This window comes from Onychomys torridus, chromosome 8 (genome assembly GCF_903995425.1).
Source record: "Onychomys torridus chromosome 8, mOncTor1.1, whole genome shotgun sequence".
In the NCBI taxonomy this organism is placed as follows: domain Eukaryota; kingdom Metazoa; phylum Chordata; class Mammalia; order Rodentia; family Cricetidae; genus Onychomys; species Onychomys torridus.
The window spans coordinates 23,347,605-23,372,264 of record NC_050450.1 but is presented as its reverse complement, the minus strand read 5'-3'; the positions used below and the strand labels follow the sequence as shown (position 1 = coordinate 23,372,264).

The 24,660-nt window shown below is 43.5% G+C and overlaps 1 protein-coding gene across 1 annotated transcript in view; it reads left to right on the top strand.

Moving 5' to 3' along the window:
* The window catches only part of Dock2 (dedicator of cytokinesis 2), a 395,818-nt gene that overhangs the window by 176,990 nt on the left and 194,168 nt on the right, over positions 1 to 24,660 (top strand). Inside the window, exon 27 of the mRNA XM_036195507.1 lies at positions 6,872 to 6,967. Coding sequence (XP_036051400.1) covers positions 6,872 to 6,967 — 96 coding nt within the window. The remainder of the gene's footprint in view (positions 1 to 6,871; positions 6,968 to 24,660) is intronic.

Sequence of the window (24,660 nt, the reverse complement as noted above, 5' to 3'; positions counted from 1 at the left end):
CTGGAATGTAGTCAGAACTTAACAAATGTGAATTGTGATCTTTATTCAGATCTTTTTATTCAGTCCCCATAAGTTACTCTTATTTTGAAGAACAGAGCACAAATTAGAGCATGTCTGATGTGCATACTTATATATGTGGCTTCATCCAGTCTTCATTTATGAGCATTAAAGTGTCAGAGTTACATTTAGAAAGGTTTGAATTTTTTTGCTTCTCTGGGCTGAAGGTCGGAGATTCCTGTGTATTCTAATAAAAGCCCTCAAAAAGAAAACAACATGCAAGATCTGCATAAAAGCAGCAATTTGCTAAGCACATCGAGACTTGTATTGTTGTTGAAAATGATGGTTTTGTTGTATGTTTGTGTTTTTTTTTAATCTGTCAGGAAATGGAAGTTAAAAGCATTCAGTAAATGGAATAAAACATTTCATAGCTGTACCATTTAAAAGAAAAGGTTAACTTACGTTACTTTGCGTTTCTGTCAGGAGTGATGCTAACTAGAGCTACCAGTATGTGAGATTGGGTTACATCTGTAGCCCTAGCATGGGTGGGAGGGCTCAGAAAAGTGGGCAGGGAGCATTCCTGTAACACTTCACCTCCCTAAAAGGGAGAATGAGGGCTGCCACAGTGCATTGCAGTCCTTGAGATGGACCGAATGTCTCCTGTGAGTTCATTTCTTAGCGGTACAGGCTGCCCTTTGTTACTCTGTCATGGGAAAGAGGTTATCTTTCTTAGTGTCAACTATTGTGAAAATTTTCAATGAACCCTAGCAAGTAAAACTTTTCCCTTAAATATCATATATATTCCTCTTTCTCAGACATCAGTATTAACAGTTTCATGCATTTTCCCAGAATTTTTGGTAAAAAGTCAGCTTTTTTTTTTTCTTTATAAAGTAGTGCTTTGTGGTCAATTACAGAATGCACCAAGAGTCTCTTTCCAAATCAAGGTATGTCTATTGTCTGTTCCATCGTATGAATTAGACACCATGCATTGAATAGGATTTCTGACTTGGGAACTCTTATGACTTGCTACCTGAGGACACAATAATCAGGGAGATATTATATAAACAGATGTGTACACAGATGTACATCTTAGGATGCTCATTGGATAGACTTGAAGAGTGACTTCGCTTCTCGCAACGCTCTATCCCTTCACAGATTCATTCCTAGAGAGGTAGATAGTGGGCAAGCCTGGACTGGAATTGAGCAGGCAAGGACTAGATGGGACAAGCCTGAAGTGGAATCAGGCAGGCTGAGACTGGGCCTTGGATTGACACTACTGTGTGACCAAATCTGGAGCCTCATTTTCCTCATCTGAGCATCTGGAATATAGAAGCATTTCCTTTCTTTCATAGATGCTTGCAGGATTCTCCTGCTCACAGGAGACTGGGAAGTCATTCATATCCTAGAGAGAGTTGAGCTGCAGTAAGTGGTAGATTGAGTTAATGTCTATTAAGTACTTAGAAGACTATGCAATGAATTAAAACCTCAGAAAACATTACCTGTCAGGGTCAGAACTAGTCAGAATTTCTCAGAACAGTTCTGGCAGTATGGGGGCATTGTACCTAACATATAGAGGAAGAAACGGAGGCCCAGAGGGCTAAGTTTGTTTAGGGTGTAGACAGACAAGGAGAGAGCTTGGCTAGTGGCCACTCTGCAGTTTCTGCAGGGAGACACTGTTCTGCACGGCACTGCTCAGACTGTTGAAGACAGTTGCAGTAGTCTTGGAGGGCTGAAGGCAGCATCACACTTGGAACCACTGGAAGAGCTTGAAGCAGTTGGAACTAAGCTTGGGTCTGAGTAGATCATTCTCAGATAAGTCATTGAACTAGCTAATGATCCTGATGGTTTACATCTGGGACCCCAGTAGAGCTTTATATTAAGTAAAGTGAGACATTTAATGAGTCGCCAAGTCTACATGTATAGACATTGAGATGCAGTGAGACTACAAACCACGTTAGCTGACAATGTCAGAATTAGAACCCATGTCCCCCCCCCCCCCCCATTTGACCATATCTTTTGCTGCTGACTCTAGATCTCTCTTCCCCCTAAAAGGCTAATTTCATTGTAATTCTCAGGCAGATATTGCCCAAATTTTACCCAGAAAATGGGCAGTCACCCTGTGAAGTGATGGGATGTGGCACTACTACCCACCTTAGCCCTGACTCCACCACATCGAGTCCCCACTACCCCCGGCTGCTTCTGCAGCTTGTGCTCCAAAGTCAGGTGCTGGTCCAGCAAACTCTTCAAGGATAGTATCTAATCAAAATGGGGGAGACTACCAAATAAAACCTCAAATTCATGACAAATCATATATTTAGTGGTGGCTGAAGGAAGCAGCGGTATGAGTCTATGCTAGATGGTAGCTGTTACTATCTCCTCAAAGTCAGGTGCTTTCTTTCCAGGTGAGTGTTTGTGACTCTTCAAGATAAGCATGAAATTGGAAAGGCCTCTTATATAAGAATACAGCCAAGGAAAATGCTAGCAATCATATATTACAACTGTTCCTGGGCAGAGGATGCATTCATATTCATGTTTATGTTCATATTCATATTCTCTCTCTTTTTTCTTTCTCTTTCTTTCTTTCTTTCTTTTTTTCTTTCTTTCTTTCTTTCTCTCTCTCTCTCTCTCTCTCTCTCTCTCTCTCTCTCTCTCTCCATTTAGATTTAATGCTGTGTATATGACCTTTTATCCTTAATCTTGTCTCTAACCCCAGCCTTTGGAGGTGGGGTGCTGGGGGGACAGACAAATCCCTTAAGGACTTTGGCCTGAATAGATGAACTCTGGGTTCAGTGAAAGACTGTCTCAAATAATAAAGTAGAAAGTGATTGAGGACCCTTCTGGACTCTATGGGTATAAGCACATTATGTGCATACACACACATGTATATCCCCACTCCAATGCATACATACATATACCATATACACATAGATACACATGTACATACACATGTATACACATACACATGCATACATATATACACATACACACAACTATACACAAAGAAATGAGAACTGATCATGGCTTATGACTCAGATGAAATGACATGTATGTGTTTAAAACATATAAATATTCAAAATCCATCAAATCATAATGATAATCTGATGGTCAGGAGGAATGGTAGGATATGTGGGCCTGATGAGGAAGAGAGTAAAGTACTCGTCTTTTAAGCCAGTACTTAACACATAATGCCACTGTCAGGTTCAAGAGGAATTCTGGACAAATGGCGTCGGTGGTGCCTATTGGCATACCGTAACACATGCTGGCCTCCAGACTGTCTTGGCATCACAAATACCTGTTACAGAGTCCATGCTGGCACCCTAGCTCTTCTCAGTTCTTCTCTCCTTGCCCCTACCACGAATGTCTCTAGCTCACAGGCTTCCCTTCGCCCAATGTCTGATTTCCTTACAACTTTGCCAATTTGACCCTGTGCTCTCTCGGTCCCCACCCTCTTTTGTCCTCCTTCCTCTCTTGCCCCCTCTTTTGATCTCCCTTGGTCTCACTCACTTAATCTTCCTCTCTCCTACCCTCTCTCATGGCCTGGTCCAGTCTGCTGGCCATGTTCAGTTCTCTCTCTGCTCTGTAGTCTCTTAGATGCCTCTGTCTGTACTCTCCCTCATGTATACAATAAAATTCTCCCGCACATTCACACCTTGGAGGACTTAGTCCTCAGTTTATATAGCCATCAGGTGGGAAAAAAACAGTTTTAAAATGGAATGATGTAAGCCTGTCGTAGGTGGCATGCTCATAAATACCAGAGTTACAATTCTGACAACTGGAATAGTGGAGAGTCTGCAGTGAAGGAGAGACCCAGGATTTTGTTGTTTTGTTTGAAATAGATTTTTTGAAAATTCTTAAAACTGTATGCATTTATAATTTTCATAAAAATTAATAACATTTTATATAGCTATCTACTGTAAGTGTTCAGCATCCCTTGTGTCAAAGTAGAACTCTCAAACTGTGGAAAAAATATCAGGTTATCCAATTACAAGCTGGCATGTGTAAAGGTGTTACTTCACTGATAAAATAGGAAATGAGACAAGTAACAAATAAGATGCTTCAAAGAATATAAACTTTGGTGCCTGGAGAGACTGCTCACTGGTTAAGAGTATGTCCTGCCTTTTCAGAGGACCCAGGTTTAGTTCCCAGCATCCATATCAGGTAAGTGACTCATGACCCTCTGTTCCAACAGCTGCAGGGGATCTGACATCTTTTGCCTTCCAAGGACATCAGCACTCACATGCACAAAGACACACATAAATAAAAATAAAGTAAATCTTTAGAGAAAGCATATAAGCCCCATCTTTTGTGGGAGAAGAGATGGAACACTGCCATCGGTCTCAGACAGGTGATGTTAGCACAGAGCAATAAAGCCATAGCCTTTTCCAAAGCAATGAGCTGACACGAAATGCTATCTTCCACATGGTGACCTCTCACCCCTGTAGAATTCTCAAGCTCTGCAGAGAAATAAACTTTTGGTATCTACTCAGCTGTGGACAGTCTGTCAGAACTGTATTTCCCGAGAGAGGCTCCTCAGTTGATTTTATCAAAAATGTTCTATTAAAGTGTCATGTAAACCTCATTTTGCCTTCTTTTCAAGTTTTGGGTTTTTTTTTTCCTTGCACACTTGCCATAAATCTAACCTTAAAACCCACTGAAAACAATGCAGTCTTACTAAGTACTAACTAGATGCTATTCACCTACTGCCTGCTCTGCCCTGAGAGCACTGCCCCTGGTAAAAGGGAGTGTTTGCACTAGGCAGTGGTGGCATATGCCTTTAATCCCAGCACTTTGGAGGCAGAGGCAGGCAGATCTCTGAGTTCAAGGCCAACCTCGTCTTCAGAGTGAGTTCCAGAACAGAAAAGTCAATTTAAAACAATAGAACAGTCAATTTAAAAAGGGGTGGTGTTTGTGTGAATGGAAGAGCAGCATTAAAAATGTTCACACCAGAGAGAGATTTTCCAGTTCACTTTATCAGGTGGTTGAAAGAAAGAACAAAGGGCATAACCCCTCCTATGACTAGATTTGGGTTGTGATTCAGAACCATGTCTGGGTTCTCTTGGCTTAAACTCACCTCATAGGTGATATGATCTCATGCTGAGGAGGTACTATTCTGTATTTCAAAACACCAAGAGTTTAGGGTGACTCAGAAAGATGGATTGGCTCCACCTCAGCCTAGCCACCCCCAGCTCTCTTCCTCTTCCTACTGGGGCTTGTGCAGGAGAGATCAATTAGAGTCCCTTCCAGATATCATCACCTATAATTATTAAAAGAAAAAAATCACTGCAATTTGCAGTGTGTTTAGGTTGGGTGGATTAATTTCTTTGCCAGGGCCATAATAGGAAGACTGATTTTGTCATTTCAATTACAAGCCACCGTTTAGTTTGGGTCTGGAAGACACTTCTATTGGGTTAGCCTCCACTTCCCTGGCACTGGAGCAATTAAGAGTGGCTGATTTGTGGCTGCACTTTTATGGCTTAGCACAGGTTTATCATCTTGAAGGGTTTCCATTTGCATATAAGCTATACATTCTTTGGGTGACATTTCCATATCAGCCAAGGTTTATATTATGCATTGCCTCAGACTGCACTTTCTGCTACGTGCAGGGAATCTGCAAGCTCGGCCAAGGGTGCTGATGCAGACCAAGGGAATGTTGAGTCACAGCAGCCACTCAGCACTTGTAAGTGGACACTTCAAAACTCTGGGCATGGAGAGCTTTACCTTGGCCCTGAACTGATGCTTCAAGTCAGTAACCTCAAGTTTTTGAAGCTGGCCACATTTATACATATAGAACCAGCAATACAGAGAAGAAAAGCGATTTTTGCCCACGGTCACCCAGCTTAGATTAGGTGAGGTGGAATACAAAGTCAAGTCGAAAGCCGAGTCCACCTGATCTCAGAACACTCCCTGAGACAGTTCCATAGTGGGGACTTTCAGAATGAACGGATGGAATGTGACAGGTTTGCACTTTAAATACCAAACTTCTCCAACAGTCTAATTGATGCTCTTTGGACTAAAAAGAAATGGATGTTTAAAAGAAGCCAGGGTCAGGAGGTCTAGAGGAAAGGGGTACTTTTAATATCTATTTTTGTAAGGCAAGAGATGTAATTCTGGGGAAAAGCACACTGCATGGAGGCCATTATATAAATTTGATGCAATTGTAAAGGGATGAAGAAAATATAAAAGAGTAATGAACACATAGCATTGAAGATATTCTAAGAGAAAAAAGATCAGAAGTCATGGAAGAAGCTAGAAGTTGGCCCAATTGAAAACAGTATATCCATCTTGACAGATGGGCGAGACTAATGAAGCCTCAACAGCAACCAGAGATCTGTGACCCTGTCCTCAATGCACCAGTGAGTGTGAAAAAGGAGCAGCCTCTAGAGCCAGACTGCTAGATTTGACATTTCCCCCAAGTTCCTTGCTGGGTAACCCCCAGACAAGTTCCTTCACCTTTCTGAACTCAAATCTCTTCATCTGAATAGTGGCAATCATAATGTTGCTCTTGATGAGAAAATGGGTGCCTAGCTGAGTACCAGGTGTTTAGTAAGTACTCAAATATTAGTTTCTTGTACTGTAATCATGAATGACATATTTACATGACACAAGCTATAGGAAGTGATGTCAGCAAAAAAAAATGTAAAAATAAAGAAGTGGAGAGCTTCTCTGTTCCTCCCACCCTTGAACCTTGGGAGGTTCTAGGGATGGAGAGTGGAAAGATCAAGTCTAGACAAAGACTGAGATCTGTCTTAGCTTGATGAAACCAGAGATCTGTGGTGTGCATGATTTATGTCTGGTCACTCCTGTCTGTGTCTTTGGAAGAGTGAGCTGGTCCAGTGCCATGATTATAACAGTGATGCTTCTCAATGCATTGTAGGCCTTCACCTATGACCACATCCAAGAGATCATGGTCCAGCTGCTTCGCACAGTGAACCGGACAGTCATCACAATGGGCCGTGATCACGTTCTGATTGTGAGTAAACCCTTCTTCTTGTCAATCAAGTTTAAATTATAGTCTCAGAGTGGATTTTCCTGAATACCTTTGCTGAATGTAGCAACTGGTCATTGCTTCATTTTTACAATAAAGGATTAGATTTTCCCTGTCTGAGTTGGGAGAACATGAAAACTGGAACTCAAGTTGTCAAAAATTATATGACTTGGGGTTTGTCAAGTAAACAAAGAGAAGGGAGAGGGCTTTTATAAATGAACAAGGTAGAATGTTCTGAAGACTTATCTATTTTTTTTTTTTTTTGTTTTGTTTTTTTTGTTTTTTTGTTTTTTTGTTTTTTGTTTTTTGTTTTTGTTTTTTTGCCTTGTTCAAGAGGTGCCTTAGGCTCAGGGCTCTATGGACTTGGTTTTCTAAGTGGCTTTATTGGGTGAACTCTGCCTATGTTAAGTTTCAGGTAGTCTAATAGGCAGTCCATATATCCAGAAATGAGCTTGAGTTGGACTATAAGGAGGATTTCTGGTGGTAAAAGCCAGCATTCCTCAGGAACTGGTTCTCCTCTGCCAAAAGGATCATTCCCCTTGCCTCTGGCAGAAGAAACAAATGGCTCCATTGGCATCTACCTATGGTTGCACATCAAAGCCCATGTTGGTCTACAGGCTCCCTGGGTCCCTACCCAAGAGTACTTGTTATCTATTTCAAAACCCTACAGCAGTAGCATCCTGGCCTTTATCACTTCCCAGGCTTTCCTCCTCCCAGATACCCTTTATAACGGCAAGGTCCTGATCCCGACCAGGCTGTGGCTCTTCTCCCTCCTTTTGCAGATAGCCCTGGCCATGGCCGGGTCTATTTTTCTTTCTGCTTTGTACTCTTCCAGATGCCTCTGGATATTTTCTCTCTTTTACCTGCAATAAAAACCTTCCCCTTAACCACATCATGGAGTGGGCATGTTGGCAGTTTCCTTACTATACCCTCTCACATACAGAGGTCAGTGCTAATTTGGGAGTAATTTTTCTGCACAAACACTCCATTCTGAAGCAGGGAAGATTGCTGCTCCCAGATAAAAAACCCCATGACTAACACTGTGATCTCTCCCATCTTGCTTTAAATAAGGACCAAACTTTGAGACCCTAACAGGGACCAGTTACTAGCAGAGATGAGCACACCCAGCAATGCCTCTCCTCTGCTCTAACCCACTGGCAGCTCTGTAGGCCCCGCTTTCCCCTTGTTCATCCCACACATAAAACATAATTCTACTTGGTGTCTGCATGCCGGTTCTCTTGCTGTAATCAGACTGGCGCAGGAATCATCTAATCAGAGAGGCTTCCCGGTCCTGATGCCAGTCTGCTGCACTTGGATCCCCCCACCCACTTCCAATGCTGTGACATGGTTCTGACTCTTTCTCAGCAAGTCTCCCCTGTGCTTTATTTGGTTATGTCTTGTTCTCATTGTGAAAGAGGAAGTCCAGGGAAGGGACTTCTTTTTTTTATCCCTGCTGAATTTTTGAGTTCCCTAAAATCACCCAGCATAGTTGGTACTCAATAAAAATGGAATAAAGATGTGAATGAATGTATAAGTGAATGAATGAATGAATGAATGAATGAATGAATGAAGCACACCAAGAATATATACTAATGTGTAAAGACCCAATGCTATTCAGCTCAGACTGACTGGCTCCATGCTAGAGAAGAACATAACAGTTAACAGAATTCCCATGTCCCTGCGATAAGATAAAAATCATCCTGTATGTTTTGTGATGACTAACTACTCCTGGCCATGGGGCCTGCCATGAGTGTGGTTGACCTAGCCAGTGACTTTCCATTGGAGGAAATGGATTTTCCCTTTCCTAGCAGGTATCAGTTGTTCATAGTTTCCTGACTAGGGGTGGGTCTTTGTGTCTACTTTTTCCTTCAGTCCTGGGATTGGCTGGCTTGAACCTGCACTGTCACAGTCTCTGAGTTCATATGAGCACCAGTCCTGTTGTGTCCAGAAGACTGTGTTGTCCTTGGTGTCATCCCCACCTCTGGATCCTGAAGTCTTTCTGCCTCCTCTTCCACATAGATCCCTGAACCCTGAGGGGAGGGGTTTGAGGAAGACATCAGGTTTAGGACTGAGTGCTTCGAAGTCTCACTCTCTGCACATTGTCCAGTGTGTTGGCCAACACAAAACAAACTCCATATTTCATGTTGTTTTGTTTTAGCATTTCTGTCTTACTGGTTCTTTTGTTTGTTTGTTTTGATTTTCTTTATTTTTTGAGATAGAGAGAGAACATGAAGTTGGGAAGTGGGGAGGACCTGGGAAATGTGAGAAGAGGAAAGAGTATGATCAAAATACACTAAATGAAAAATTTTAATTAAGTAATACTGTGTGTGAAATTTCCTAACATTTAAGTACTGACTGATTATGATCCCCTAGTAACTGGTTTCAGCTTTCCAAAGGCAGAGTGGCATCTCTGTTTTACTGTGGTGTCGAAGGAGCCAGGGTGGGGATATCCAATGATGGCTGCTTCATGAATACAGAGCCCAAGATACCAAATATTGTTCTAATGGTGGCTGGGGAGACTGTGGTTCCTAAAAGGAGCCCAAGTGCCACAGTCCTCTATGAATTTGGCTCTGTCTGCTCCTGCTTATTTACTCTCTGTGCCTGATCAGTTACTGTGTGTTACATACATCAAAAGAAGCAAGGCTGGGCTGGAAGTGAGCTCCATGTGTGTGAGACCCAGAATTCCATGTCCTAGCATGCAAAGATGATAGATAGATAGATAGATAGATAGATAGATAGACAGATAGACAGACAGATAGATAGATAGATAGATAGATAGGCAGACAGATAGACAGACAGACAAATAGATGAATGCTGAGGATTTGGTGGCACCCACAGAATGCTGTAGTGTTAGAAGCTCCTGACTTCCCTGGGCTGCACAGCCTTGTTAGCCGTCTACCATTTTTCTCACTTACCATTCTTCAGTGCTGAAGTACCACCATCTCTTACTGAGTTAGAAGCCTCCCATGCGTGGTTCCCAGAGCGCACCTTAGATAAGCATTTTATGACCTTCCTAATCTTTATTCCTTTTCTTTGGAACGAACCTGAAGGTGATCATCAATCCATTTGGCTCATTCTGTATATAGCAGGCTCTTAACTCCCAGCCTTTCCTTTAGAGCACCAGTTCTTTAGAGCAGGGTCTGAACTATAGAACACACTAAGTAAGTGGTGTCTGTGGTTATTTTCCTGTCTATCTGGTCTAATGAGTCTCTGTCCCTCTGCATGATCAGCTCCAGTGAGTGATGGCAGAGTGGGCCTGGTTCCCTATTGCCAGTTTTATGTGTGTGTTCTTTGATGCTTTACTATAATGACTGGGTTTCCCAATACACATTCCTCTTGCTGTCTGGATATGCCGCTAATCTTGAGTGTCTAGTGGTTTCCCCACTGTCTGTGATACAGCTCATAAAGACATAGAGATCATTCTTACCATCTGGAGTCCACTGTGGTCTCAACTCTTCTTTTAGCCTTTCTTCTGACTTTTTGTCTATATTTCAGAAAGGTAGATGTCTGGCTATTGCCTGCACATACCTGGCACCCTTGCTTTCGGCATCATCTGTACATCTTGCATTGTCTACCATGCCTTCGTGTGCCTTCTCAGCCTGGTAATTGCTTACCTAACTTTCGAGATCCAACACAGATGCATGCACACTTTAGAACATGCTTTAGAATGTAACCACCAAACATACTTTTGTGCAGTTGTATGACCATCACAGTCTGGATCACTTCCTTCCCCACCTCAACTTCATGGGTCACTCTCCATCCCCTTGCCCCTGTCCCTACGCAACTGCTGATATCTCTGGCTGTACCCATTTGCCTCTTTGGGGGACTTTGTAAGGTGAAATTACACAAGTTTTGTTTCTCATGCCTGGCATCTTAGCATGTTCTGCAGTTCATCCATATTTGGGGACATGTCATGCTTTGTCCTTTTTTTATTTCTGGATAACATCCCAGTGTATGAGCATGATGTTTTCTTATTCATGTACTAGTTGCTGGGTTTTTGGATTGTCTTCAACTTTTGGCTGTTATAGGTTATGCTGCTATGGTAACTTGCTTATAGGTTTAGTGTGAGCATATTTTAGTTTCTCTTGAGTAGAAATCTAGTAGTGGAATTACTGAGGCAATTAATTTCTTTTAAGAAACCAACCAACCATGCTCCAGAGTGGCTGCATCATGCTACATTCCACAAGCTATGACTGACAGATCTAGTCCCACATTCTTGCATTGACCAAACTGTAGACTCTACCAATCCTAATGGACTAAGAACAGGTCTACTGAGACCTTTGGTCTCATCTGACCTTTTTGTTGTTCTGTTTCTGAGTCATTTTTGTTTATGAGCTTGCTCTAGCTCCTCTCTTTGCCATATGATGTTTGAGAGATTATACCTGTCTGTTCAATGCATAATCTGCCTTCTTCATGCAATTGTTTTGAAAAATGATTCTCCATATGAGATACATTTGTGCATGTACCATCTGCACAGAGTACTCATGCATTTCTTCAACATTTTGTGAGAACTTGTGATATCCTTAAAAGAGGCTCAGACACAGGTGGCATATGATCTGTGTCCTTCAGAAAAAAAGATCTCATCCTGTGGGATATCTGCCAACTATTCCAATCTCATGGTCCCCCTCATTCACCATCCACATATTCAGAACTCAGGTTTTCCCCTTCCCTCCTAGGGCTGGAGGAATCTATACTTTACCCTCTAGGTATTTGTTTTCAGAGCCCAAGTGTCTAGCAGGGCCATCAGCTCATGGACTTCCTTAGTACACAACAAGCCAAGATTTGTTGTTTGTCTCCTACATTCTAAGACCCCAAGGGAAGGGACTGTGTTCCACATGTCCTTTTATCCTTAGCAGAGTGCCTTGTGAAGAGAGGGTATGGAGTACACACTTAATGAGCAAGCAAAGGAACTAATGAATGAATGAAACATTCCCTGGAAAGGCTGGGGAAGCAATACCTGTGTATTTCCCCCAGATTGTCTTTTCTTCTTCAGCAAATATGCTTTCTCAGTAACAGGTGCCCACATTTTAGGGAGTGAGAGGGAGATGTAAGGTTGGCCTGTTCCCAGTTTCTTTGTCCCTTGGTTTGGTCCCAGAGCCTTGTAGGGATGCTGTTACAAGCTAATCTTTAGTCTTGGTGACTCGTTTGCTGATGTAACTACAACAAGGAAAGAGCTGAATTGGGAAAAATAAGAAACAGAAGGAAAACCCAAGAGGAGTTTTTTTTTTTACGACAGTTTCATTTTCACAAAAGAGACCTTTCTAGAAATTCTAAGAATAGAAAGATCTCCTTCAAAGTAAAGAAAATGATGTTGGAAAGTAATCACTCAGCGGTCAGGGGTCCCTGTCTTAGTGCCCAAGGCCCTAATTTAATTTCAAATTGAGATTTGACAAGGAGGAGATATTCCCATTCCACCCATCACTTTTAATTTTTCCAGACTTGATTTTTATTGGTTAGTTTCCATTGCTTGGGAATATTAAACAATCAATATTTTGACATATGCCATTCATGAACAGTGCTTCTGAAATCCCAAACAAGACTTTGACTGGAGGCAGGTGGCAATCACAGCATGTCTCTTTCTATGGGTCAGATAGTATCTGCTGTGGCTCAGCACATTGTAATTATCATTTGCTGGAGATGGCCACCCCTGATTTACTGTAAGTCACCTGCTTGAACAATGGATTGTTGGTGATGGCAACTGAGCAAAGGAAAGTCTATAAAAAACCAAAGTCAAGGACTCAGAAGCCTGATGCATCTCCATTTCTCTTTGCCAGATTCTAATCTGTCACATAACAGACTGTTCACATGAATTACCAAGGCAGAGCTTGACTTTGGGATGGCTTGATTTGGTGGAAGGGGCATTTGAGTAAGGGAGACAAGGAGCAGGGCTCCACAATCTCTCCACAGAGAATGAGCAAAACACAGTTTAACCTCTTTAAACCTTGGTTTTTGTTTTGTAATGGAGTTTTCCCAAGTTCCGGTTCTGAGAAAACTCCTCCCAGAGTCCTGGGGAAGAGGCTACACCAGGCATGGGATATCTGAGGGAAAAGAATCTACATGCACCACACTCTTTTGTCTGTTTCCTTTATTCCTTCATGACAAACTCAATCTATACAGCTTCAGTTCTGTCCTGAGTCTCAGTTCCTCTCTGTACCTACTTTTTCTGTCCCCTCATAGTCCTGGTAATAACTAAGCCCTTATGATTTTGGTCTCATCTTTGTCCCCTGTTCCTCTGTCCTCCATCTATATTTCCCGGCTCCTCACTCCTGGCTCTGATAAACTCTATAAGAGATCTGTCTTACCCTCTACAGAATCTCTGCCTTTCTCTCTTCTCTCCAGCCATGTGGCTGTCTACCCTCTACAGAAAAACTGCTCTTTTCCTTCCTCTCCTCATTAGGTCTGCCCCTCCGGAATTCCACTCCAGTCCTTACTACACCTGGTTATACAAAAAGCCCTATTGCCCTCAGTCAGTTGCTCTAGAATTCCACTAGGCCTGAAGTCAAGGGATGGTCTGAGTTTCATTTGCACAAGAAGCAAAGCTATGCATCTACAGACCGCTTGTCTCCTAGGCTCAGCGGGGGAGTTAGTTGTCTAGAGGTCCAGCTGGTCTGAGAAGCTGAACTATTTGCCAAATGGTCTAGTAGCATATGGACTCACAAGAATTTCATAGCAGAAGATAGCTGAAATATTAAAAGCTGAATAACATCAAATATTCTGTGATAGATGGCTTCCTCTAGAAAAAAATGCCTTGAAATTTCTAGGTATAGCTTTAATATCCAGCTGAATCTCTCTATATATTCTCATGGCCCACAAGAGTTCTGTGTCCCTAGCTTCAGTCAGGGCCGTGAAATAGACTGCTGCCCATGACTACTCTTGTTGACTAGCGATGTCTACCTGAAATTGTTAGTTATTTTGGCGCTCTTACCCTGTGAGGAACACGTCCTGAACATGACAAATCCACAGAAGATCTGTTTATTAATATAGGATAGGAAGAGACAGACGTGACAGGCCACATGGTCAAGAGAAAAGGAAGAGAGGAGGAGAAGAGGAGAGAAGAGACCTGTGCAAAATGGCGCCGGCTTTTTAAAGAGTGGGCTGCGCATGCGTACAGGACCGCCATGCATGTGCGTAGATTACATGGCCACGCATGCTTTACGCAGCCATGCAAAGCCACAGAGTCCTAGTCACATGAGATGTTTTGACCTGGAAATGGCTATTTTGAACCAGAAATAACTAGACGGTCTGTCGGGCAAGCCCATGTTGTGACTTCATATCAGAAATACTGTCTTGAAAATGATCGAAGGAGCTCCTCCTCCATGTTAGCTCTGTTAGTTTTTAAGTGGCGCTTTACCTCGCAAGGAACACGTACTGAACATGACAAGACCACAGAAGAGTTTTTATTAAAGAGGATAGAGGTGACAGGCCTGTGTGAAACACACGTGGGTGAGGAGATAAGGGGGGCTCATGCAAGATGGCACCAGCTTTTTAAAGGGTGGGCCGCGCATGCATACAGGAACTCCTGTGGGTACTCCACGCATGCACATAGATTACATGGCTGCACACGTGCTTTATGCAACCACGTAAAGCCACAGAATCCCGGTCCCGCGAGATGTCTGACCCAGAGATGCCTATTCTGAACCGGAAATAGTTAGGCAGTCCACCGGGCAAGCCCAACTGTGTGGACATGTAATTCTCTATCAAGCTCAATGTGAAGAACTGAATTGATTAGTGATGTCTGTCATAGCTTGAAAGGAGTGAACAGTGATATATAGAAGATATTTGTAAATATTACACATTGACTGCAACTATTGGTGTTTCTGTTCTGGCCTAGTCTGAAAGTGTTTATATAGCCAATATTTTCTTCTGTACCTCTATGTTTCCTTTAGGAAGGAGCAGAAAAATGGCAGAAAAGACACATAATCTTGAAGAACCCACATTTTTACCTGTTCCTATGTAAAATGTGCCATGTCTGTATCCAATATATAAGGTTCATCTTGATTTTCTGTGGCCATAAGACAGAAAATGCTGTCCCCTTCAGAGATGTTAGCACATACAAGAAAGTTTGACCTTGTGGTATGTGAATTCTATCCTGAGGTCTAAGGTGCAGAGACTTAACCATTCTGTCCAAGGCCAGAACAGATACTGCGATACTGTGAGTTAGAGGCTGGAAATACCATATAGCTAAGGTCACACAGCTAGAGGCAGTAAGACAGGATACAAACAGCATCACCTGAGTTTCCTTCCTGGAGAGATATTATCCTACCTGAGGGCTGCAGAGCAAGGCAGACTTCCAGGCCTGTTTATCTCAGAGAGGGCTGGCCCCTCTCCCTACTTCACCCAGGCTGGGGACAGTCACCCCATGGCAAGAATCAAGCATAGAACACACCCACTGCCAGGAGTTCTCTGAAGGAAAGTGATCTGGTAATTTTGTTGAAATTGGGATCTAGCTTTTATTTCAAGTAGTTCAAATGAGCCTCTGGGTGATACATTTTGGGCCTAATTACCCCACTTTTCACAGAGGAGTCTGTCTGTGGAGTGATTAAGGAAAGGTAACTGCCTTTGGCATTCAGAGCACTTTGTTAAAAAGGAACCAAGGGGGAAATCCGGAAGTCACCCCGACTCTACTGCCTCACCTAACAGGAGCCCAGGAAACCCGTGTCACCAGAGTCTATGCTCTGACTTCACATTCTGTTCATTCTTGTGGTGCTGAGTGGGACACCAGAGGATGAGCCAGGGACTCCAGGTGGCCCGCTCGGAGCCAGGGCAAGACTCTTAGTGACACATTCTCCCACCTCCACCCTATTGGATGGAGAGCCCGTGGAGAGGATGCATGTGGTGCCCACCTGGACCTTCACTCGGCAACCCAACCCCTTGCTCAACTATAGTGTTTACCAAACTTGGTCGTTTGCTGAGCAGGTACTCACATGACAGGCAAACGTCTTTGATCTCACTTGGCTTGTGTCAGTTGCTGCTGATGTACAGTTGATAGTTGAGGCACAGAGAGGTTGTGTGACTTGCCTTGAGCACACAGTGTAGGAGCTGAGATCTGAAACCAGGGATGGCTGTTCTGGAACCCCTACTCTTAAGGCTGTGCTGTATACTGTTAGTCTCTAAAGGTATACGTTAGGTACCAGCCACTTTAAAGGTTCCTAGTGAGCATGTTGAACTCTCAGCTGCCACTTGCCTCAACTGTGGGAACTCATGAGATAGCCCATGTGATGACCTTTCAGAAAACTTCAGAAAGGCATAGATTTGGGGTCAATTTGGATGGCAAAGACATGTTTAGAGATAGTCGTCTCAATTCTGATACTTGAATCTCAGAGCTAAAACTAGAGGGGAAGAAACCCTTTGTTTATTCAAATGTTTAGTGTGTTTGTTTATTGGGGCTGGGGGGCTAGCCAGCCAGCTTGGCAGTAGACGGGGAGGCTGAGGTGAGACTCTTAAGTGCTGGGGAGGCTCCTCCTTCACCCTCCAGCTACCCATCCAGTTCTTGAAGACCTCCCAGCTAAAAATGTTTCCTTGCCAGGATGGAGCCACCATCTCTCCTCCTGCTCCTGCTACATCTCCTAAGAGCACACATGGCCTCCCCTCTGGTCCTATCTAGAGCTAATCTTCAACCAAAGGGGTCCCCGAAGACCTTTTTGGTTGAGGAAGAATCTGTGACCCCACAACGTTGAAGGATGGAGGCCTCTTAGAGCGGGACCCTCTGTGTACCCAGCATCTGTCTGTCTCCACAGTGTTTCCACCCAACCCCCATCAGCGTGGTGGAACGTCTGTTCTGTTATCCACAATTCTCCTTTTCTACTCTGGGTTCTCCTACTGGTCACTTGGTCTGCTTGCTGTGTTCCCCTCTACCCTTCCTTTGACAGACCGCCTGGCTATAAACGTTAGAACACCTCTTCCTCCCCGTGTGTCTGTGCTGGGCAGAGACGCACACCTTGACTCGTACCATCTCCCTGAAGTTCAGACCACTTGCTCCATGTGTGTACCCTACTGATGTGCTCATCACAGTGCTGTAGGTGTGTTCTTCCTCCAGCACAGCCACCATGTCCACCACTCCATCTCTAGGAAATAATGTGGCCCTGGACATGGATACTCATAAACTTCTTCTCAATGAAACATTTCTCTGGTCTGTCTTCATACACACACAAGCTATTATTCTTTCCCCTGACACTCTAGTGAGGCTTGTTGTTCCCTTATGTGATGGTCAGGCCAGGGGATGCTGGGTAGAGCAGGTGATGCTCTGAAGTCATAACTTTATGAGAAAGGAATGGGAAGTGGGGGTGGGGTACATCTCCAGAAGACACGTGTGTTGGTGATAACAACCATGCACACTGATGGAACACTTGTGCAGACGGACCACACACCATGAGAACATAATCAAGTTTAGTTCAGGACATTAGCAAAAATTAATGTTCCCTCTTACAGAGGAAACACCCTGACTAGTACTGCAAATCTAGTAAGGAGGGAGTTGGAATCTCTACCATAGTTCTGCCAGTGCACAAAGCCTACATGGTAAGCATGTCATTCCATGTGTTTAAGATATGAGTTTGCTGGCTTAAAGTCACACAGTATGTGAGCATATCTGTATATGTATGTGCATGGGAATTTTGTGCTTATGTGTATGTGTTTGTTAAGGTGGGGGATGAATAAGAAAGTTAAATTATAAGAAACAAAATCACTAAAGTTTATCAAAGACCTGACTTCAGGTTGGTAACTCAAAGATGGCATCATTAACTCAGGGTATCTTGGTTGCTGTCTAAGCTGGTGGTGTTTGGGAGGGGCACAGATGCTATGCTAGGAACACAGTGCTCTGATGTGGAATCTCACAATTGCATATCAGGAAATAATTGGACACACACATGCATGCATGCACATGCATGCACACACACAGAAACTTTTAACTCTCAAGGAGCACTGCTGCATATAGGACAGAAGTCATTTAATAGGGTTGGCATCCAGAAATGAATCTGGTTCTTGAATGCTCTGAGACCATTGACTGGGTAGACTGAACTCAGTGAGTGCAGAACTCTGCCTTGTTCTGTCCTGTGGTTCCCATGCCTTAGGCGTCGCCTTCAGTGACCTGTAACTGTTGCAATTGCACTATTTCCACACTGGACAGGGATTTTCTTCTTCTTTTTCCCATCTGTGCTCCATAGTGGGCTGTGATTCCTGGGAGAAGGAGCTGTGTCCTAGAGTCTTTGGGATTCCTGTCCCACTGTCAAGGACTTGATGTACAGCAGATGCTCAGTCCAAACTTAGGGAGTGGATTACTGGGAGGACAAACCAGTTCAAAGGACAAGTGGATGATGAGAATTTTTAAAGTTTTGATTTTAAAAATAGGTGAGAAAAAGTCTGTTTCATGCCAGGTTTCCCTTTAAGGATCACACACACACACACACACACACACACACACACACACACACACACTTCTACAATTCTGCCCTATCCACATGAGAGAATTCTTTTTGACAGACTGGAGAAGAGCCTGGTTCATGCTCAGAACCATCCTTGTGATCCCAAAAAAGCTTCAGAGATGGGGAATCAGAGGGCATTCATTGGCATGCCTCCTCCCTGGTCTGCCCACAGAGCAGCCTGTGCAGGGACAGTGGCCCCAGTTGGTAAACTTATGCTATTACTACCACCATGAAAGGTTTTTCCCATTTCACTTGGGGACCTTATCTTTGGGGTTCTGAAGAACAGGTCAGCTTGGAACCTGGGGAAACTGGTATCCCAGTGGGACCATCCCTGGCCACTCCACGGCTGCAGCTGCCTGCAGAGAGGGAGATGCCCAGAGCATTTGGGAATCATTCAGCAAATGCTGGGAAATGCACTGTTATTATGTCATCAAATTTTAACCAAATTACCTCCAAATAGCCCAGTGACTTTTGGCCTCTGTTAGTGGAACTATGCAAATCTTAAAGATTAAGACTCTGCAGACTCTCTCGTCCTCTTTCCCGGCACTGGGGCCAGTCTTTAGGACAGAACGTCTGCCCTTGCCCTTGGCTGACCACTGTCCCAGCCAGCGTTGCTTTCGAAGGGCCATGAAGCAAGCTGTGAAGGAATCTGACAGGTGGGGAACTGATATCTTCCTTTCTCAAGGAATGGTGAGCCTCTTTAATGACTTGGGTCCTTACTTCCTTTATCTGCAAAGAATTGGCCTTAACAGATAGCAGGCCCTTAGGCAGTGAGAATCTTTGAGTGCTGAGCCAAGATCTTGCTGGTACTCCTTTGTGTTTTTTTGTTTTTTTGTTTGTTTTGTTTTTTTGTTTTTTGTTTTGTTTTGTTTTGTTTTGTTTTGTTTTGTTTTTCATGCTAAAGTCCTTTTTCCTGACTGGACATGGTGACAGGTTCAGAGAGTTCCATGGCCCTTTATTGGGATGTTCAGTGGACATGTGAGATAGCATGTCAGCTTTGTATTACTATAACAAAGTATCTAAAGCAGGTTAGTTATAAAATAAGAACAAGTTTAAATAGCCCATGTTATGGAGGCTCTAGGGCCCATCACCTCTATTCTCTCACTCTTTACATGAAGACCTAAAGGCAACTGGTAGATGGCTCTGGTGAGGACTGGTGCCTTAAGTGGTAATATCCCAAGCCAAAAAACAGAGAGAGCTGGGCTGGGTGGCACCAAACTTGGGCCCTTATAGCAATCCTCTCATAAGAGTTACTAATAATAAGTAACTAATAAGTCCCATAAGAACCAACTGCTAATGGTGTGTCCGCAGTCATCTAAGGACTGACTCCCCATGGAGAAAGATCAAGCCCTTGGAACAGCTATAATGAAACAGGCATGAACCTCTGGTCCCTGATATCCCTCTCAGGACATGGCTCTTCTTGAGTTAGTTAAAGGAATTAATTCTGTCAAGTGGTCCTTCACAGTCAGAACCTACTTTTCTAGACTTATTGCCAAATTCATTCAGGGGCGCCTTTTATTCTTTAGTGGGCATCTGTCAGGGCTTTCTCAAGTAACCAATACTGTTCTGTGACTCACCTGGAAGAAGGACCACAGGGAGAACAATAGGAAAGTCATTAAGGGGGCTAAAGACAGGGAGAGAGAAGCCCTGTCCTCACTAGACCAGCAGCCTCCCAGAGGCCAGACCCAGGGACTAAGCTTGTTTTGCATCTTCTGTTAGGCAGACTCAGGATTTGCAAATTTTTTGAGTGTCATCTTTTTTTTTTTTTAAATGAAATAATATCACTTTCTTTTTATGATCAGAAAACCTCAAATACCATATCTTTAAAAACAGGAATTACTGAGAAAGCCCAGCTTTCTGAAGCCCCTTTCCTGTATATAGTCTCACCTTCTAAATAGCATTTGAAGCCAGGAGATCCTGGGGCTTCCTTTGAAAGATGGGAGTGGTGGGGTGGGAAACAGTCAGGACCAGGCCCCAGTGTTTCCTCTTAATCCACTCAACAGAACTTACAAAGCATTTATGGCATCTCACCTGACTTGGGAAGCCCATGGAGGTTCCCAGAGATGGAGTGACAACTCTCGTCTCCAAGGACTTTGTGTCCTCATAGAGACGAGCATGAGATATTGATGAGAGGAATCACTCTGTCACATGAAAAGTGACAGCCTGTGCAATGCTGTGGACACCCAGGATGGAGTGACTAGCACCAGCGCAGGCACAGGAGGTGATGAGAAAGCTGCAGGGGGAGATGATATTTAATTTGGTGCTCACTGTTGCCATGGGAGTTTTAAGAGCCAAGTTTGGCGGACTGTAAGTGAACTCTGTCCTCTTCACCACCATCCCATATCTTGGACTTTGACGAATTGTTCCTCTGTCCTTAAGCCTCCATCCACGCTGCTGGAAAGTGGCCATGGTCATAAATACCTGGCGGGAAATGCTTGGGGAGTAAATGTGACAAGAGCAGGGAATCCCTGACCATTACCCACTGCCACTTCAAGGAAACAGAGAGCTCCTTATCACCGGTGGTTGCTGTTGTTGGTTAGTTGTTGGTTTTGATTTGATATGACATGGAGTCTTAATGATTAGCCCAGACTGGCCTTGAACTTATCTTCCTGCCTCAGCCTTATAAGTGCTGAGATTTCGGGCATCTGCTGCTTATCATCACTATTAATTAATGTAATAGTGTGAACCCATCTTGTATCCTCCTCGAAGTGCACACTATTCCTCATGATAGATGGCTGAGGATGTTTGAGGCAGAGAAGAGAAGATGCAGCCACAGATATTTAACACCCTCTGACTTTCCAGGTGGCAATGAGATGGGGAGGGGGAGGGGAGCTAGCAGGAGGTTAGGGGATGAACATTAACTTGGAGTCCAGTTGTGAGCCCTATTTACTGTGGAAGTGAGCATCTATGCTCTGGGGTGGTGGTGGGGTGCAGTTAGAGACACAGGAATCAGGGGATGATTTAGCCAGACATCTATCTCAAAAGGCTCCTCCAGGGAGTTTACCACACAGTGGGGGTAAGGGTGAGATGATGAACAGAGTCCCAGGAGTATTTATATCCTCATTTTTAGATCAAAGAAGAGTGGTGTGATATCCAGGTAGAGAAAATCTAGGATGGTCCTCTGCTTACAGTGGGGCAGTCCTCCTTAGACCATACCCAGTGAAGTCAGTGTTACCATGGGCTTCTCTGGCAGTGGTAGTGGTCATGACACAGAGAAGAGGCTGGGTAACTGTGCATTGATGAAGGACTGAGGTTCATCTATGTTTCTTCAGAGCCTGGGGATACCTCTAAGTGGAGGAGAGACAAAGATCTAACCCTGCAAATGGTAGTCAGGCCAGCAGTCTAGATTTATAAATGTTGATGTTTGGAGTTGCATTTGGATTTTACTCTCTTTCATCCTCAAACCTAAACCATTGAAGATATAATATTTTGTATTTGAAACAAAAAAAAAAATTCCTAACAGAAGACAATGACAGCAAGTAAATGTAAGGTTCTTCTGTCATTTGTGTCTCATTTCTGCCTGGGGTGGGGTGGAGTTCAATTATTTGGTGAGCTGTGTGCTGAGGCTGTGGGAACCACTCTGGAGTCCAGCAGTTGAAATACAGTGATTGGTTTGGTACTCTTGAAAGAAGTAGCATAACCAGGTTTCATAATACTGAGTGTGCTACCTGGGTAAGCAGGCTGGTGTGCCAAGCAGACATCACTGGGCAGCTAATGTCTACAAAATGTATGTTCAGGTTCTGTCAAGAAGAAAACAATGGGTTTCATTTGAATGAAATTTAATATATTTATGGATCCTGAGAATTTTTTGAAAGCCTTTCATGATAATAAAGCTTTTATTTGTTTGGGAGCAAATACTCCTTTGGTGTGATGTTATTGTCTTTTTCCCTTTAATCATGGTTGAAGTCAAGGCAAAATGCTTTGCCTCAAATGCTCCTTGAGTAGACAGCCCCTGTCTGCTTTAAATTGCATTGTATCTGAAATGGACTAGGTCACATGTAATAAATGCTGGCATTTTAATAGAAACATTACAGGAAAAAATAGTTAACAATCTGCTTTAATTTCAAAACTCATTTTCTCTCTCACACAGTTGGGCAGTATCTTGGTAAAATGTGCAAAATGCATTGGGATTTAATTACAATGGCAATTTATTCTGAAACAAGGTTAAGTGGGAGCTGTCAACAAAGGTGCAGGGTGAGGACAGTTGTGTACTGATATTCCTAAGTCCTGAAAGCCAGGCAGACCATAGAAGAGTTGAAGGCCTTGGGCAGTGTTCCTTGCTAAGGCCTCCAACTCCATGGGTATAGATATCAAGGTTGGGTGCCAGCACTGTGCCATCCCTTGTGAGTGACCCTCTGATGGGCAAGGGGAAAGCAGGAGTTGAGAGTTAGTATCTCCTTCATTCGATCCTATTTACTAATTAACTTGCACTTCTAAGGCACATTGTGGACAGTGCTGGGTGTGCACAGGCAATTGACAATAAGCAGGATTCCTTCCCCAGGAACATTATAGAGACAAGTACATACACTAAAAAATGATGTGGATATGTGTTCAATGACAGCTATGTCATAGAATTTGAGGGCAGGGTCCCTGGTGTGGGTAAATGACTAAGAAGAACATCTAGTGTGGTTTGTGGTCATGGTAGTGGCTTTACCTATTGCCAGAAACTGGGCCGGGAGAGGTAATGTAAGTATGTTCTAGGTAAGAAAACGGGTTCTTACAGACCCTTTAAGGGATGTGACTGTGGCAGACATGAAGATGGCTGCCATGGGGAAGCTGTCTGACCTTATTAGGGGAGAACCAAGCTGTGTGGTGTCTGAAGGTGCATTTCTGCCTCTTGTGGGCTAAGGGCTCCATAGAAGGCAGGACAAAGAAAATCATGAACTTGTAAAACTTTGGGTTTAGGGGTAGTATCACATGGTCACTAGTTATTTGGGGCTGTCAGTTGGTTTAAGGGAGATGGGAAGAAATTGAGGTGGAAGTACTCAAAAGGGTGAGTATGATCATCAAGTTGGCCAAACATGGATCATAGCAAACAGCCTTGAATTTGGATGTGTGCCCCAGCCCTTTCCTGTTTGATTGGAGTAACAGTCATAAAACATCTTTGTGGCTTGGAACTTAAAAACAGATGTATTTTTAGCATCCCACAAAGTTGGCCAGAGTGACCTAAAATTAGATCCTTTTCAAGTGAAGATCGCCATGGGGACTCTGCTCAGCTGACAAGGGAAGAACAGATTTCAGGTCTAAGGTGAGTGGTGGCTGGCATGGGCTGGCGCCTCACACATTACACACTAACAATGGTGCTCTCAGGGCCCGTTTCCCCAGTTCTAGTAGCCTTGAACAAACCATCCAGTTATACCTGGATGTCTCATGCTGCATATGGAAAGGTCTGGCCCTCCAAGGCTTTCCCACACTGGGGAATTTGAGACCTTGGCACAGTACTCTTCTTCCCTCAGAAGGCTGTGCTGGGTGCTGTTGGCTCACGTGTTCTTCTGAGATGTTGAATACAATTGCTTAACACACATTGTCCTGCTTGCTAAGGTCTTGGTAAGCCAGAATGAGTTGGTTCCTTGCCCTGAGAGGGTCTTAAACCAGCATCTGATACCAACTGTCACCTCATGGAAACACTGGCTCTTCTTGCTCCCAGTTTGCTTCCATGAGTAAACGGATGAGTGTGTGTTTACTGGGCACCTGCTGTGTACCCTGCTTTGTGTCTAGAGCTCCCTTCAGTTAATTGCCAGGGTGTCCTCTTAGGATGGGGTTTCCAGTTCATAAGATGCAGAACCGCAACCAGAAGGTCACTCAGGAAAAAGAATGCTGTCAAACCCAAGATTTCTGTTTCCATGTCCAGGGTGTTGTTTGGCTTTTATTTCCTCCTAGGTGGTACTTTCCAGAGTGGGAGATTCATCCTCCAGACAGAAACCAGTCTCCAGTGACACAGCAGGGCAAATGCTGACTCACATGATGAGAAAATCCTCTTCCTTCAATTCTCTCTCTCTCTGACTAGCCAAATAGAACATGGGTTTGGTGTTAATGTGTCATTAGCACACATTGGATATTTGCAAATATGTTTCCCACAAATGTCTGGTCTCATGCCTAGATCCCTCAGCCTTCAAAAGTGGGAGCTTGTTTGAATTTAATCAAACTGATATGTCATGTTTCAGTTTTGGAATACCACACTAATTTTCTTGGAATTGATGATCCAAAGATGTCTTTTAAGGAAAACTGTTCATCAGAAACTAACTAAAGAAGAATATTAAC